We start from the raw sequence: 17,959 nt of genomic DNA on the forward strand, positions 1-17,959 counted from the left end.
TTCTAGGTCGTCGCAGAAGCCAACTATTTGAGAAACTTGAAACTGGCAAAGTGAGACAAATCTGCCCATCACGGAAAAATTTGACATGAAAAGGGGGAGAAAAAACCTTCTTACCTCTCCAAAGACGTTAAGCATCTTGATGATACCTTCTATGAAATCCTTATTAAATATCTTTCCCAGCGTGAGAAAAAAGCATGGGTGAAAAGACGAGAAATGCCAAAAAAGCCATACCAATTACCTAAAATCAATATTAGATGCATGTCACACGGCCCACGGACGAAGCAGGATCTAAGATCACCGTCTATGAACCGGCCGTCACGTACTAGGGCATTGCTGCGGACAACCCGATTGATCCTAGCCTCGACCGATCCCTGACCGATCCCGGATCCATCCTTGATCGATCACGATTTGTGAACCGTGCCTGATCCGTCCATGCGCGATAAGGGGGATGACCCGTGCACGACCAGCGGCCGACTCCTGATCAATGCTCAGCCAGCCCTTGCACAAACCTGGAGTTGTTCACCTGCTCCGTGTCAGGCGGCTAGGCTCGCCCATGCTAACCCTGATCTTGCTTCTGACTTGTGCCTACGCCTGTGGCTGTTTCCCAATGCCTGCAGCCCCTTGACGCAATTCAAACTCCACCATTGGATAAGAGGGACGATCAATGGCCAAGATTAGACCCGAACTTGTATAAAATGGGTCCCTCCCCCTCATTTGAGCTCAGCTCATTCATAGTGAATACATTCATCCTTTGCACAACCGACCCTTGTATTTGTGTGCGTGAGTTGACAGGCTGACTTGGGATCACAAATCCTAAGGCTGCACAGTGTTTGATTGATTGTGTTTGACCGACCTGTGACACATGCTTGTCGCTATACCTTAGAGAATAGCAAAAGAGAGCCATAGTATCAACCCTATCCATTCTCCATTTTGAGCATAATTCATAAGAATCAACACTGAAATTAGACGTAAGTGTAAGACTTTTCAAGAAGAAAATATTTATGGCCTACACGTGCTGTGCCCATCAATTTCAAAATGAATTTAGAGAGTTGCGGAATAACAAATTTGAGCCATGAGGCCAGGAGCTTGAGCATTTGAGTTTAGACAAGTATCTCTATAATCTCAATCTTTCCATTTCCAGATTCTTCCCATGTTTTCATTTCTAGCTTTTAATACTCCCAGGATTCAAAAAGGGTGTTCTCCCAGCTTGTTTAACACGACATACTCTCGACAATGACACTACAGTATTAGACAGAACAAACCAGGCTTGTTTACTATATCAAATCCTTCATCACACTTGGTCATGCAACCCGAATGTAGATGCTGGCAAGCATGAAAGTCAAAAGATTTTCTGACCTTACTATATTAATTTCACTCTTCAAAGAGATAGTGAGTGTGCTATTGACAAAAAAGCAGAACTTAAATGCCCAAACCATGCAAGTTAGAGAAGTCAATTGGACCAAATAAATGTTTTAAGATTCCAAATGCAAGAACCATAGGATGAACTCTGGACTTGTTCTCACGCAAATTACCCAAAAAGGAAAGTGTAAGTTCTCTCCCCTTCCTCAGTTTCACATACACATTTATCACCTCCCTGTCCCTTCTACTTCTAAGTTCTTTTTTCTTTTTTCTTTTTTTTTTAATCCAGTGAAATCGAAAGAAATATACAATTAAATCTAGTCCATTCAGAGGTTCTACAGAAAAAGGCAAACCAACATGGAGAAAAACATGAACACACCCCATATCCTAGTACATGGATGCCACACGATACAATGTTAAGCAAGGTCTCACTAATCCATCCAACACTGTACCCCTGAGTTGACAACTTTTTTCTTGTTCTTGGTTGCCTGCCTCAAATTCTTCTGAGAATGGTGTTGGGAAAGTAAAGCTCATATTTACTCAGTATCAATGTCCCTCTGAGAATGATGATGAGAAAGTAAAGCTGATTCAGCCTTGCCTGCATAAGATGTTATTCTCTCTGTTTCAGAAGCCACAATAACTTTATCATCTACCAACGCAAGATACAGAGACAAGCTAATGGCCTCAACATGGCAAATGCATCTCAACCAAAAAGAAAAGACATACATACTTTGGACTCTCGGGCTATTCTCAGGGGTTCGATCCTAGAAGATGCTAGAGACAGTATTTGGACGTAATCTTTTTCTCTTTTAAGTCTGTTTAGTTTGTGTATACTTGATTCCCAGCTAAAAGCTCGTTTCCATAGAAACCATCATGTAGAGGATAGAAAGCTCAACAAAACATGCTCCCCCCAGGACCACTTAAAAGGGACAAAAGTTGAAAGCCCATAAGGTAAATTCTTCTATCTAGAATTCAGTCTAGAGGAAACAGCAGGAAACTGTAAACAACAACCTGGAACAAAGGTACTCTGTTACCGAATCTAAACTACTCCATCCCTGGATGATTTCCCTAAATCTCAACAACTAGACTTAGAGTAGCCCCATTAAGTTTTCCTTCATCCTTCTTTCTACTCAACATCATTGGTTCATGCATTCACCAAAGGATGGTACCTTACCTTCCATACTGTATATGCCCAACTCGCCAAATCTTCATTCATGAAATGGTTGATTCCCATGAATTATATCAGGCTAAACTTATGTTGCTCATCCATATATTGGACGTATCAAAGCTCAATAGACAATTTTTTTCCCAATGTACTTTCCATTTCCAGATTAGGCAGGCCTCAAACATCAGATAGTGCTAAAGTGCCACTACAAGGAAAGTCATTACTGCGGCCTCCTTCCTCCATTAGGAAACATTTACTTCAAGTGCCTTCAAAACCATTTGCTTAGAAAAGTTCGACCAATGGTAGTGAATTTCTCAACTCCCAGTCTTGTTACTTAAATAGAGACAAGCTAAACCCCCAGACAGGATGGCTAGAGGTTAATAAATTGAAATTTATGATCACAACCTTGAAAATAAATAGCATGCACTGAATAATAGTGCATATATTATAGTCTTTTAATCATGGAAGCTCATGTCTCTGGACAGAGAAATATTGGTTGGCAAGCACAAGGTGTTCCTCTTCAAGTCACTCTGATACATCTCCATATGAACACATGCTGTTGGACCCAGCCAATTTTGCCTTACTCCTTCCAAAAAGTTGTAGTCACACTGCTTTAGCTGTTCAATGCACAGAAAGCATATGTGCTTCTCAATGGCATAGAATCAGACATAAACTAACCTATACTAATACATAGGGGACCCACATTTTTGTCCAACTAGCAATGGCATTGAATATGGGGGCAGGTAAATAGTTCAAGACAAAATCCAACCTCACATAATCTTATTTATTTATTTTTTTTGGTAAAGAACCTCACATAATCTTATTACTATTCAATAAACTCGAAAAAATGCAGATTCTATGAAATTTTGCACAGGCATATTTGTCTAAGAGCATGGTCATTTGCTTGAATTGGCAACGCAAAGATTGTTATTCACTTGTATAGCAGAATGATTAAGCTAATGTTGAGTTACGATCCACTTGCATGATCAGGTAAAATAGAAATTGATTTGAACAGAACAGTTATGCATCTAAATGCTATTTTTGACAAAATCAATCATTTATAGGGTAACCCACATGTACAATCTAAAAGGACTACATGTGAGAGAAGAAGAGACATACCTACTGGCTTTTTTGTTCCAACAGGATCACTGTCAAGTAACATGAAGAACAACATGCTGCATAGCAATATGAAAGATTACACCACTCAGTCAAAAAGAAAAGTGTAAATACTCTGATAGAGATATGCAAGTTGAAAGCCAAATGTGGTAAAGCAGAAAGAGCTTAAGAACAACTTTAGAAGTGAGCATGTGAGTTGATACCTTAATTTGAGTTCTGTTATATGTATAGGTAACGTGAACTGATCCATCACTAGCCTCGATGACAGCAGGATATGAGAACTCCATCTCTAAGTTTTCTTCTAGGGTCAGAGCTTCGTGCCAAGAATCACCATCATCCAAGGATACAGCAACTTTGAGTATGCCCCTTGAAATTGTATTGTAAGCAACTATGAGAAGGCCATTCTTCAGCTTAACCCCATCAATACCTAGCCAAAACAAATAAACTACTTCTTAATATTTTGGAATGAAGGGAAGGTTGCTGTTATGGTTCTCTGGCATTTGAAAACTACAATGGAATACAAAATGGAGCATCAAGAAGAGTTTCGAAAGCCACGTCGAAAAATCAGCAGTCGATGGTACCATATGCTTAATTTGGTGAGTTCAGAGACAACCATTGCAATAAATTGGTATAGTATCTTTTTATCATATACTCCATCTATCGTTGATCAAGTGAAGCATTGGATATCTTCAGCTCATTAGCTCTTGATATGATGAAGCACCTTGTGCTAACAGATAGATGCGCATGGAAACACATTTTGACATGTCCGATAGAACATCCACATTGTATTACTAATAAGATCTGACCTTTTCGTGGCAAACAAAGACGCTACACTTCTAGCAGTCTGTCACCGAATGGACATAAAAGATTGATGTTCTCTTATATCGATAGATGAATTCAATTAAATTGAGAAGCGTTCTAAATTAAGCCGGCAAAACTTGGCAATAAACCTGAATTTGGATTTGGGAGTTCAGTAAATTCTGCATAACCCCAATTCATGCCCCCGTCATGGGATTCTGACATGCAAATTCGGTCAATTCCAGTGAATGATCGTAATAGAACACGCAGGGTGCCTCTTGCAGTCTTGAAGGGAACTGGTTGGATCACACTCAGAGACTCATTCTTTAAGTAAATTGGGCCATACTTCCTCCATGTTCTACCAGCGTCTGGAGTGATCTGTATCACACATCGCATATATGACAAAAATTCCCTAGACATACTGGGTTCTGATAGATATGAGAGATTAAAAGTCTGACCTCCATCCATGCACCCCAAGAATTCCAACTTTCCACTGAGGATCCACATAGCAAGTCTCCATTATCAAGCAAGATAGGCTGCAGAAGATTTAGAGACACATAATGATGTCTTATATGTACAGTTGAGTTCAGAATTTGGGCCCACGTAATTTGTAATGGAACACATAAGCTTCCATATAAATTACATCTTGTACCTTATTCTTAATTGGTCCTAATATGCCTGGTGGAAGTTGTTCTCTTTCAGACCAGCTGACACCTTGGTTATAAGATCTTTTCAAGAATCCGCTCCATCTAAACTTCAATAAGAAGATTTTAGGAATTGCAATAGAAATTTTTCACTGATGCAAAGATGTCTTATTGGGGTATAGAATCATATGTTGGTGTAAGCGGAAAGGAAATATAAAATAATCTTGATGCAGACTAATTATCACTTGATTCACATGACATTCAAGGATCTATAAAAATGATGGATACTAATTGTTACATCAAAGTAAGCACACAAATACCCAAACTACAATCATATTTACATGTTAAGTGAATGACACAAAATTAAGCGAGAAATGATGAAACAATGTGTGAATGCCAGAATGCCACCGTTTTCTACCACTTACTGTTCAAAAACGTGCAGCAGGAAATAAATAGTTTGAAGTGTCAACAAAATTAACACCAACAACATCCAAACCCTTTTCCCCTTAAGTGGTCTCGATTAGGGGTACTCTTGCACCATTCACCTTGGTTTAGCACCGTATGTTCCTTAAAATCCAAGTTATGAATGTGCACGGGTGAATAATCTTCTAAAAGGTTTGGGACACATCTTTTCAGGTCTTTGCTAGCCCTTTACCCAGTACCCTCACCATAAAGTCTGCTATTTACGAAAGCATCTAAAAACTATCATTTATAGATCCAAATTATTCTAAACGAAATTCTTTTATTTTATCCTTAACTTGAACCACAAAAACTTAGTCAAAAGTATAAATATTTAAGCTTATTATTTCTTGAGTATTCAAATATCCGGTGAAGCATGCTGATCTCCACACAGTTACTTTGTGCAGAAGATGGCACTAGACCACCCAATTTCCCATGCATGAAGTATGGCAGAAATTATTCCTGGCATATGAATTTTACCCTTGAACTGAGGTGGCATTCAAAAATTTGAAAAGATAGTGATGTGCTAGTTCATTCATCCATTTCATTAGTAAGAGAAGATAGTCAAAGCCAAAGAAAGAAAGACACAGCCGCAACTTGTCCATTTGTAATTCAAGTAATTCATCAAATCATCAAGAAGAGAGGAAATGAAATTTTTTCTATTTTATTTTTGATCCCCAAGAACGATTTTAATGAAATTCTGGGCTAGGTACTCTTAAAAGAGTGCACGTTCAGCTACATAACTCTTCATCAGTGCACAAAGAATAAGATCCAGCATAAAGAATAACTCACGTCCTGTCTCAGGACTACCCATTATACGATATAAAAGAAAAGGCATGTTAAAGTAACATCAGAAATGCATCGAGAAAGGCTATAGTAGAAGTTCCAATGCACTCATGGTCCACCTTGAACAACTAGATTCTCCAGTTCCATACAGTAATTCCCATGATTACAACAGCTTCTTTTGAATATAGGTTGCACAGCCTTTTAGTCGTTTAAAATTGCACGCAGGATCAGAAAGGTCTGTATGTGTAGTCTCTGTAGTTAGTGCATTAAAATTTTCCTTCCAGAATGAAAAGAAGTTTCTATCCCCAGCTTTGTCTCTTTCCCAAGGAAATGGTCAGGTACAGTTGAACAAAAAGCAATCTCCAGGCCACAAAGCCACAAGGAATATATTATGGAGGACAAGATAGATGGCAAAAAGAACGGTGACTGACAAATAATGTCAATTAGTAGGAAAAATAAATATCTCAAACATGGGCCATATGTACATAAGTCCTCCATTGGCAACAGGACAGAAACAGGGCACATTTACACAATGTCAAGTGAAACAACAACTTCAGTTACGACGTCATCCATAAGGCTAACTGAGTTAGGTCTCAACTCATTAAGAGTTTGCCAGTCCCAACTAAAGAACACCATGTATCCATCATCAGTAGCATATCTGTGAAAAGACAGTGTTTTGTTCCACAGTCAGACATGTCATATGCTTCCTGACAATGATGAGATTAGATCATATAGCAAGATGATTGAGTGTGGAACAGCAAACATAGAAGCAATGGTGACAAGAGAAGGGGTACAATCTGTTGCGACTACCAAGCAACCAGCCTCTCAAAAAGAGGGTCTTAACCCAAAAAAAGCAACTGTGGCATAGAATATCTGGAAGGAATTGTCCCACTCAGATAACGGACATAAATAGTTTGTGTCCAAACTACTAGTGAGAGCACGTTTGGAGGAAATTACTGAAGGTTAGATTGGAGGAAATTACTGAAGGTTAGACCCATTTACAACCTCAAATCAAAATCTGATTGATGATGGCAGGTGTACCTCCTTGTGTTTTGATAACTGGCATCCTAGAGGCATTTTTTTGGTTTATCCTAGAAGACTCGTGTATGGTTCTACTTAAATATTCATGCCAAAGTTTCAGAGGTTGTGTCTGGGAATGAGTGGGTTTGGCCTCCTGCAACGTCTTAGTTCTTGGTAGAAATACAAGCTGCTGTTTGTCTGTCCTGTTTCAATGCTCTGTTATGCTGGTCAAATTGTACTTACTGGCTGCAATTCTAGATTTCTTGCTCAGTCTGATGCTTGGACTCTGGTCAGGAACAAGAAGGAAAATGTTTAGTGGCATAGACTCATTTGGTTTTCTCCAAATGTTTCTGAATTTCCTCTTATCTGTTGGTTAGCTTTGCTCAACAAATTGTCTACTTTGGACAGATTTAATAAGTGGTGCTCCTTGGTTAACCAGTGTCTGCTTTGCAAGGTGGATTCTGTATTAAGTCATCATCTCTTCATAGTATGTTCATTCTCTAGTGCTGTTTGAAACCCCCCCTGCTTCAGTTGATGGAGATTTTTCGAGGTGGACTGAATTTTGCAGATGACGAAAGGCAAAGCTTTTGCCAATTTATTGTTGAAATTGGCCTGGAATGGGGCGGTCTAATATCTTTGAAAAGAAGAGAATGAAGCTCTTCATAATGGATTTACTCCTTAGATTGATAGAGTGAAACGTTGTTTTAAGCTCTCGAGTGAAGATGATTTTTATTTCGCTAAGAAGATAAGCTTGTCTCCTGCTGGTGGAAGAATATAGGAGAATCAGAGTGTTTGGTTTCCTTCTCTGCAGCCTGATCTCCTTGAATGGATGTAATTTGTCTTGAGCTATGTGTGATACTGTTCTTGGTGTGACTTTATGACTTGTCTGTTTTTTACGCTGTACATATAGTTTGGACTGGGGCCGTGACTTGTTATTTGGGCTGGTTGATGGGATTAGTCCACCCATGATCTTGGTTTTATGTGCAATACAAGTAACTTAATGACTGAAAAACTATGAATTATAGGTCTTACACTTCATAAACTATAGAAAGAAATGACAGCTTAAGTTGTCGTACTTCATTTTCTCCTGATACTTAAATTTAAGGTCAAAGCTTGTACACAATACAGGCCCAGATAACTATACCACAATTGCTTCAATCTGAATCTAATCTACGTCAGGAGCAATGCTCAGTTCAGATTTGAATTTACCTTTGGAAATCTTGCCCTATCTTGTAGAACAGCAAGAGCTCCCTGATGGAAATTTGTATAAGACAGGATTCCACATGGGAACATCTTCTTGTTCATCGATGATTATAGGCGGATGCCAGCGCCCATGCTGCACCATTAATTTTGAAATAATTACTTTTCATTGGTGATCTGCACATAGCTCTTGCTACATGTAAACTCAGCTGGAAGAAACTCTCGCGTTTTGGGATGCAGGGCAAGGCCAAACTTAACAATAAAAGGTGAAACTTAACAAGATAAAAAAAACATCCACAATTTGAGATTCCGTTGTTTTTGTTGCATAGGATGAATGAAAGATTTTACATTCTATATTACCTGATATCTCTGCAACCATATTTTAACATCAGGTGCCCCCTCTTCTGTACCTCCAAAATAAGCAACCAAGAAGTGATCTTCGTTAACCTGCAAAAATCCAAAATCCCCCACATGTTTTATGTAAATTTTAAATGGGACAAATTGCAAATAGAGCAAAAATGTCTCACGAAGAACCTCGACAATGGTTGAAGCGTGGCAGTTATTGAAAGGAGCAGATTTTGCAGGAAATGTGAAATCTTGTTCCACTGGCCCTTCAACACGAGAGTCCTTTGTCAAGTTCGAGCTCTGAGCCATGATGGGTGTCGGTGTACTTGCCTTACTGGAAATGCCTACTTTTCTGCACAGAGTTTTCAGCACATTAAAACGACTTGCAACCATGAAATCTCCACATGTCAACCAGCACACATTATCATCATCTCTGTCTAATGGGTGCCTGTAAATGCTTCTATAAAGGCCTAAGTGAGCTCATAGACAACACATGACTACACGGTCTTTCTATGGTTTTCGCACACGGTAGGCAACTAAGAAGCACAGATTAAACCAGTTACATAGCATCTCATCCAAGCAATCTTAAACCACCTCGCAAGATGCACTTGGTGATATAGAAGCAAGTAGCCAGAATGCGCTTTCAATCTCGAACTCAAGTGACCATGTTCGGAGCTGAAGCTCCCAGAGAAGCCACAAGGCAGAAGATTAGAGGGGTTCAAGACGAAAAGAAGCAAGAACAATGAGGACGACGACCAAACCAGTGACCTCCACATTGTCGCTCCACTACCAAAACCCCATGGAAACCCCCTTCCCAGAGACACGCATATCGCGCACTCCACTAAAGTACTAGAAAAACCCACAATGCAAAGATTGTAGGAAAGAGAAGATTACGCCATTAACCAACTAATACCACACAAAGATAATGAAAGAAAGTCATTAAAGACGCTACCTACCGCAGTTGCCATTGCATCAGAGACAGCGACCGTTGAAAATTAGATATCGTTAATTTGGGAAGAGCAACGAGGATGACGACGACCAAAACCAGTAACCTCCACGTGGTCACTCCCTATCAAAACCCCAAGAAACCCCACCCTTTGCAGAGACGGTCACGTACATCTGCTCCCTCCACTAAAGCACTTGAAGCACCCACAACGCAAAGATTGTTGGAAAGACAAGATCACGCCATCGACCCACTAATGGTACCCACACAAAAGATACCTGACGCAGGCGCCGTTGCAATTGATTTCTTGGGAAGATTTTTCCGTTGAAAGTCGAGCTCTTGCTCACCAGTAGCGCTAGAGTACAACGGGGTTTGACCTTCAAGAACCAAGAACAAGAGCAGCAGGTAGCCAGCTAGATTCCGCTCTGAATCGACATTGCAATCAAGAATTCTATAATAGCACTATGGTTTGCGAGTGCGACATTCGTAGAACTATGATAAGAAACCAAACTCGTGTGGGGTCTCATCCATTTCACTTAAAACGTACGAGTAGTTCTCATTTTTCATTGATTAATGGAGAGACTTGCTTCTTTGTAAAGCAGAGGTAGTTTCTTGTTTCTTGATATTTTCCTTTCTATAGTTTGTCTCTAGAAAAACAACTACTGACATAAACAGTATTCATGTTCTTGTATAAATTCGAGTAGAGACAAAAAGGAATTATAGATTTTCATTTGTTGGCAGCATCTTTCACTTGACTTTCTTTCATCTCGATAATTTAGGTATATCTAATGTTCATATCTTCCGGGACTTTTTTTGTCTAAAACTCTTTTTTTTTGCAAATTGTCTAAATTTTAGATGAAAGATTAAATGACATATCTAGTGCTCGCATGGCATCTAGCTAAAAAAGACTCTGAAAAAACTTGAAAGTTCAAAGAAAAGAAAATATAGGAGACCATCTTTCAATTTCGACATAAGGTCATTTGTGGGACACAATCCACTTCTCAATTATAATTATAAAAAATAATTAAATTGGTATATTAATGAAAAGTTCACCTCCAATTAACTTTTGAATCACCAAAAACTTCAAATTGATATACGCATGATATATTTACCTTATGTTAACTTCCATTAAATATTGTTATTCAAGTGTTGATTTGGATAGACCACATGGTTCAATCTATGGGTTAATATAACAAAAAAATCTTAAATTAATATACTTGTGACAAATTTACTGAAAACCAATATATTTGGAACAAATTTACTCCGAATTAATTTTAAGTCACCAAAAACTTCAAACTGGTACATGCTTAATACATTTTTCCTCCATTAAATTTAGTAAGAACTCTATATCATTATCCTTTTTATTGAGTGTGCTATTGACAAAAAAGAAAAAGAAAAGAACTTAAATGAACAAACCATGCTAGTTAGAGAATTCAATTGGACAAATTAAATGTTCAAGCTCCCAAATGCAAGAACCATACGAGGGCATGAATTCTGGACTTTTGTCCCAAAATTTCTCACGCTATTGCAAATTTCCCAAAAAGGCAAAAGCGTAAGTTCTCTCCCCTTCCTCAGTTTGATATCCACATGAAACAGACTTTGCACCTTCCTGTCCCTCCGACTTCTCAATTTTATATTGTCTTATTTTATTTTTCTATCCAGGGGAACCAAAAGAGATATTCAATTAAACCTAGACCATTCAGAGGTTTCTGCAGCAAAATTGATACAGCACAAGGCAAACAAATATGGAGGGAAACATGAACACAACCCGAATTCCATTACATGGGTGCAACACGATACAACGTTGAGCAAGGTCTCACAAATCCGTCCAACAGTGTAACCCTGAGTTGACAACCGTTTTCTTCGTCTTGGTTGCCTGGAGTCCGACTTGATGATCGCTTTCTGAAATTCTTCTGAGATTGGTGTCGGAAAAGTAAAGCTCACATTTACTCGATATAGCCGTCATCCTGAGAATAGGCAACGCAAAGACTGCTATCCACTTTTACAACAGAATGATTAATCGAAGATTGAGTGACGATCCACTTGCATGGTCAGGTAAAATACACATTGTTCTGCACAGAACAGTTATACAACTGAATGCTACTTTGACAAAATCAAACATTTATTGGGTAAAAGATGGAAAGACTGAATTGAAAATGTCTGGACTATATGTGAGGGGAAGAGACATACCAACTGGCTTTTGTTGCCGACAGGATAACTGTCAATTAACATGAAGGACAACATGCTGCATAGCAATATACAAGATTACACCACTTAGTCAAAAAGACGAGTGTAAATACTCTTGACAGAGATATGCAAGTCGGAAACCAAACATGGTAAAGCAGAAAGTGCTTGAGAACAACTTTAGAAGTGAGCATGCGAGTTGATACCTTAATTTGGGTTCTGTTATAGGTATAGGTAATGTGAACCGATCCATCACTAGCCTGGATGACAGCAGGATATGAAAACTCCATCTCTAAGTTTTCTTCTAGGGTTAGAGCTTCATGCCAAGAATCACCATCATCCATGGATGCAGCAACTTTGAGTATGCCCCTTGAAATTGTATTGTAAGCAACTATGAGGAGGCCATTATTAAGCTTAACCCCATCAATACCTAGCCAAAACAAAGAAACTATTCCTTTAATTGTTGGAATGAAGGGAAGGTTGCCGATATGTAGATACTCGGCTTTCTGGCATTTGAAAACTAAAATGGAATACAAAAATGGAGCATCAAGGGAAGTATCAAAGCAACACTGAAAAATCAGCAGTCAATGGCACCATTCACTGCCATTGTCTTCTTCTATCTATGATCAAGCGAATGATTGGACATCTTCAGCTCATAAGTTCTTGATATGAGGAAGCACCTTGTGCTAACAGATAGATCCTCATGCAAACACATTTTGAATATTCAATAGACCATTCAAATTCGATTACTGATATGATCAGGACAACCTTTTTGTGCTGAACAAAGAATGTACACTTCTAGCAGTTTGCTCACTGAATGGAAGAAAAGATTGACGTTCTCTTGTATTAAGAGATGATTTTGATCAAATTGAGAGGCATTCTCAATTATGCTGGCAATTAACCTGAGTTTGGGTTTGGGAGTTCAGTAAAGTCTGCATAACTCCAATTCATGCCCCCATCATCGGATTCTGACATGCAAATTCGACCAATTCCACTGAATGATCGTAATAGAACTCGCAGGGTGCCTCTTGCAGTCTTGTAGGGAACTGGTTGGATCACACCAAGAGTTTCATTCTTTATGTAAATCGGGCCATACTTCCTCCAAGTTCTACCAGCGTCTGGAGTGATCTGTATCAATACATAGCGTATATGACAAAAATTCCCTAGACTTACTGGGATCTCGTAGATATGGGAGATTAAAGGTCTGACCTCCATCCACGCACCCCAAGAATTCCAACTTTCCACTGAGGATCCACATAATAAGAGCCCGTTATCAAGCAAGATAGGCTGCAGAACATTTAAAGACACAGAGTTATGTCATATACGTACAGTTGAGTTCAGAATTTTGGCTCACATAATAAGCTTATATATAAATTACATCTTTTACCATATTCTTGCTTGGTCCAAATATGCCTGGTGGAAGTTGTTCTCGTTCAGACCAGCTGACACCTTGGTTATAAGATCTTTTCAAGCATCCGCTCCATCTAAACTTCAATAAGAAGATTTTAGGAGTCGCAATTGAATAATTTTTTAAATGCAATGATGTCTAATTGGTGTATATAACCATATGTCGGTGTAAGCTGAAAGGAAATATAAAATAATCTTGGTGCAGACCAGTTGTGACTTGATTCACAAGACATTCAAGGATCTATAAAGACTAAAAACGACGCACATTGATTGTTACGTCCATGTAAGTACACAGATACCCAAACTACACTCATATTTACATGTTAAGGTGAATGACACAATATAAAGCGAGAAAAATGATGAGACAATTTATTAATACCAGAATACCACTGTTTTCTACCACTTACTGTTCAGAAGCGTGCAGCAGGGAAAAAAATATTTTGAAGTGCCAATGGCACCAACAACGTGCAAAACCCTTTTCCCAAGTGGTTTCAGATTTGTGGGTACTGTTGCGCCATTCTCCTCGGTTTAGCACCGTATCTTCCTTTAAATCCAAGTTATGAACGTGCACAGGTGAATAGTCTACTAAAAAGTTTGGGACACATCATTTAAGTTCTTTTGCTACCCCTTTGCCTGGCCCTTCACCAAAAAGTCGGCTATTCACTAGAGCATCTAAAAACTATCGTTTATAGGTCCAAACTATTTTAAACGAGAGGTCTTTTATTTTATCCTCAAGTTGAACCACACAAACTAGTCTGAAGAATTAACCGTCAAGCTTATTTTTCTTGAGTATTCAAATATCCAGCATAGCATGCTCATCTCCTCACAGTTAATTTGTGCAGAAGATGGCACTAGATCACCCAATTTCCAATGCATGAAGCATGGCAGCAATTATTCCTGACATAAGAATTTTACCCTCAAACTAAGGTGGCATTCAAAGATTTAACAGGATAGTTGATATACTTGCGCTACTTCATCTCCCCCTGTATCAGAAGATAGTCATAGCCAATGAAAGAAACAGCTGCAACTTGTCTATTCATGATACGGGTAATTCGTCAAATCAACAAGAGCAAAGGAAATCAAAAACTTTCAATTTCATTTTGTAGCCCCAAGAACTATTGCTCATGTAATTCTGGGCTTGGCACTTGCACGTTCAGCTACATAACTCCTCATCATTGTAATTCTTTTTGAGGGGCTGGTTGCTTGGTAGTCACAACAGATTGTACCCCTTCTCTTGTCACTGTTGCTTCTATGTTAACTGTTCCTCACTCAATCATCTTGCTATATGACATGTCTGATTATGGAATGGAACACTATCTTTTCAAAGACATGCTGCTGATGATGGATACATGGTGTTCTTTAGTTGGTACAAGCAAACTCCGAATGAGTTTAGACTTAACACAGTTAGCATATATTGATAATGTCGTAACTGAAGTTGTTGTTTTACTTGACATTGTGTTAATGTGCCCTGTTTCTGTCCTGTTGCCATTGGAGGACTTATAAGCACATGGTCTGTGTTGTAGTTCTTTTTTGGGAAGGGACATTATAACTGTCATAAATTTTATATGGAGTTCACTTGAGTGCCATAACTTTTTCTTTTTTTTTGACCATTTAAGTGCTAAAATTTATAAAGAAATGTTTACTTGAGTGTTATAACTTTTAATCGATCACTTAAGTGTCAAAAAAATTCTAAAGCATTCATCCAAGCTGGAAATCCAAAGTGCCATAGCACTTGTGATGAATATTTAAAAATTATGGCATTCAAGTAAACATCATACATAAGTTATGGCACTCAAGTGGTAAAAAAAGAAGTTATGGCACTCAAAGTGAGTGTGATACAAAAATTATGGCATTTGTTATGTCATTTTCCTCAAAAAGAAATGCGACTGTCAAATAAAATCAATTAATAGGGAAGATAAATATCTCAAACAATGGCCATGTGCACAAGTCCTCCAATCGCAACAACATAGAAACAGGAAACATTTACACAATGTCAAGAGAAACAACAACTTTGGTTACGACAGTATTCATAAACATTAATTGTTTTAAGTCTTAAATCATTCAGAGTTTGCCTGTCCCAACTAAATAACACCATGTACCCATCGGCGGCAGCAATTCTGTGAAAAGATAGTGTTCCATTCCATAATCAGACGTGTCACTTAGTAAGATAATTGAGTGTGGAATAGTTAACATAGAAGCAACAGTGACAAGAGGGGTACACTCTGTTGCGACTACTACGAAACCAGTCTCTCAAAAAGAGGAACTAAAAAAAAGCAACCGTGGCATAGAATATCCTGAAGTAATTGTCCTACTCGGAAGAAGGACATAAATAATTTGTGTCTAAAGTACAAGTGAAAGCACTAATGTTTGAAGGAAAGTACTGAAGGTTAGATCCATTTTACAACCTCAAATCATAAAACTGGGAGGTGATGGCAGGAGTACCTCGCTGTGTTTTGATATTTGGCACCCTAGGGGTGTTTTTTGGAGGTATATCCTAGAAGACTTGTGTATGATTCTACTTTGAATATTCATGCCAATATTTCGGAGGTTGTATCTGGGATTGAGTGGGTCTGGCCCCCTGCAAAGGTCTTAGTTCTTGATAGAAATACGAGCTGCAGTTTTTCTGTCATATTTAAGTGCTCTGCTATGCCTGATCGAATTGTATACGCTGGCACCAATTCTAGATTTCTTGCTCACTCTGATTCTCAGAATCTGGTCAGGGACAAGAAGGAAATGTTTAGTGGCACAGGCTCATTTGGTTTACTCCAAATGTTTCTGAATTTCCTCAAATCTATTGGCTAGCTTTGTTCAACAAATTGTCTACTTGGGATGATTTAATAAGTGGTGGTCCTCGGCTATTCAGTGTCTGCTTTGCAAGGTGGATTCCGAATCATGGCATCATCTCTCCGTAGCATGTTTATTCCCTAATGCTGTTTGACCTTTCCTGCTTCAGTTGATGGAGATTTTTCGACCTGCCAGAGACTGGAATTTTGAGGTGGACTGGATTTTTGCAGATGACAAAAGGCAAAGCATTTGCCAAGTTATTGTTGAAATTGGCCTGGAATAGGGCTATCTAATATCTACGAAAAGACAGGAACCAAGCTCTTCATAATGGATCCACCCCTCAAATTGATAGAGTGAAATGTCGTTTTTAGCTCTTGAGTGAAGATGATATCTTATTTCACTAAGATAAAAAAGCTTGTATCCTGCTAATAGAAGAATTTATAAGAATCAGGGTGTTTGGCTTCCTTCTCTGCAGCTTGAAATTAGTCTTGTGCTGAGTTGTGGATGTTGTGACTTTATGACTTACCTGTTTTCGATGTTATACATATAGTTTGGACTGGGACTGTGACTTGAAGGGTAAAGCTTGTGCACAATACATGGCAAGATAACTAAACCGCAACATTCAGTTCAGAGTTGAATTAACCTTTGAAAATCTAGCCCTATCTTGTAGAACAGCAACAGCTCCCCTGATGGAAGTTTGTATAAGACAGGATTCCACATTGGAACATCTTCTTGTTCATCGGCGATTATCGGCGAATGCCACTGCCCATTCTGCACCAATTTTTTAAAAACAATTACTTTTCATTGGCAACCTGCGCATAGCTTTTGCTACATGAAAATTCAGCCGGAAGAAAATCATGCGGTTTGGGACATAGACCAAGGCCAAAGGTAATAACCAAAGGTGAAGCTTAACAAGATAAATAACGTCCATGTTTTTTCGGATTCCGTGGTTTCTGTCGCATAGGTTGAATGATAGATTCTAGATTCTATATTACCTGGTATCTCTGCAACCATATTTTAACATCAGGTGCCCCCTTTTTGTACCTCCAAAATAAGCAACCAAAAAGTGATTTTTGTTAACCTGCAAAAATAATCACCCACATGTTTTACGTAGATTTTAGATAGGAGAGAATGCAAATAGGGCAAAAATGTCTTGTGAAGAACCTCGACAATGGTTGAAGCATGGCAGTTACTGAAAGGAGCAGATTTCGCAGGAAATGTGAATTCTTGTTCCACCGGCCCTGCTATGCGATAGTCCTTTGTCAAGTTCGAGCTCTGAGCCATCATGGGTGTCGGCGCACTTGCCTCGGGGGAATCAGCTACTTTTCTGCAGAGAGTTTTCAGCACACTCAAATGTCTCGTGACCATGAAATATCCACATATCAGTCAGCACACATTTATCATCATCTCTCTGTGTCTAACGGGTGCCTGCAAATGCTTCTATACAAGCCCCCGTGAGCTCATAAACAACAAATGGCTGCACGGTCTTTCTATGCTATCTCACACAGCAGGCGACGAACAAGCACAGATTTAACCAGTTACACAGCATCTCATCCAAGCACTCTTAAACCACCTGGCAAAATGCACTTGCGGATATCGTAGCAAGCTGCCAGAATGGGCTGTCAATCTCGAACTCAAGCGCCCATGTTCGGAGCTGAAGCTCCCAGAGTAGCTCCAACGCAGAAGACTAGAGTGATTCGAGACAAAAAAAAGTAGCAAGAACAACAGCGACAGTGACCAAACCAATGA

The 17,959-nt window shown here is 38.9% G+C and overlaps 1 protein-coding gene and 1 pseudogene across 1 annotated transcript; both read right to left on the reverse strand.

Annotated features, from left to right (window-relative positions):
- Nucleotides 1–1,457: 1,457 nt before the first annotated feature.
- LOC120286015 lies at nt 1,458–9,760 on the reverse strand (annotated as a pseudogene).
- Nucleotides 9,761–11,520: 1,760 nt separating this feature from the next.
- On the reverse strand, nt 11,521–17,234 carry LOC104437458. The gene is made up of 8 exons (XM_039308038.1): nt 17,206–17,234; nt 16,854–16,981; nt 13,407–13,503; nt 13,229–13,306; nt 12,922–13,147; nt 12,226–12,449; nt 12,026–12,080; nt 11,521–11,907 (listed from the first exon to the last, which is right to left on the reverse strand). The coding sequence occupies exons 2-7, from the start codon at nt 16,928–16,930 to the stop codon at nt 12,057–12,059; spliced, it is 726 nt and encodes a 241-aa protein (XP_039163972.1). The 5' UTR covers nt 16,931–16,981; nt 17,206–17,234; the 3' UTR covers nt 11,521–11,907; nt 12,026–12,056.
- Nucleotides 17,235–17,959: the final 725 nt, after the last annotated feature.

Source organism: Eucalyptus grandis, chromosome 3 (genome assembly GCF_016545825.1).
Source record: "Eucalyptus grandis isolate ANBG69807.140 chromosome 3, ASM1654582v1, whole genome shotgun sequence".
Lineage (NCBI taxonomy): Eukaryota > Viridiplantae > Streptophyta > Magnoliopsida > Myrtales > Myrtaceae > Eucalyptus > Eucalyptus grandis.

Coding starts and splice junctions, on each gene's coding strand:
- LOC104437458 (XM_039308038.1), bottom strand. CDS start 16,930: ATGTGGAATCCTGTCTTATACAAACTTCCATCAGGGGAGCTGTTGCTG. Junction 13,504..16,853: donor ATAGGGCTAGATTTTCAAAG/GTTAATTCAACT, acceptor ATTGAAGTTTAG/ATGGAGCGGATGCTTGAAAA. Junction 13,148..13,228: donor CTTGGGGTGCGTGGATGGAG/GTCAGACCTTTA, acceptor GTATTGATACAG/ATCACTCCAGACGCTGGTAG.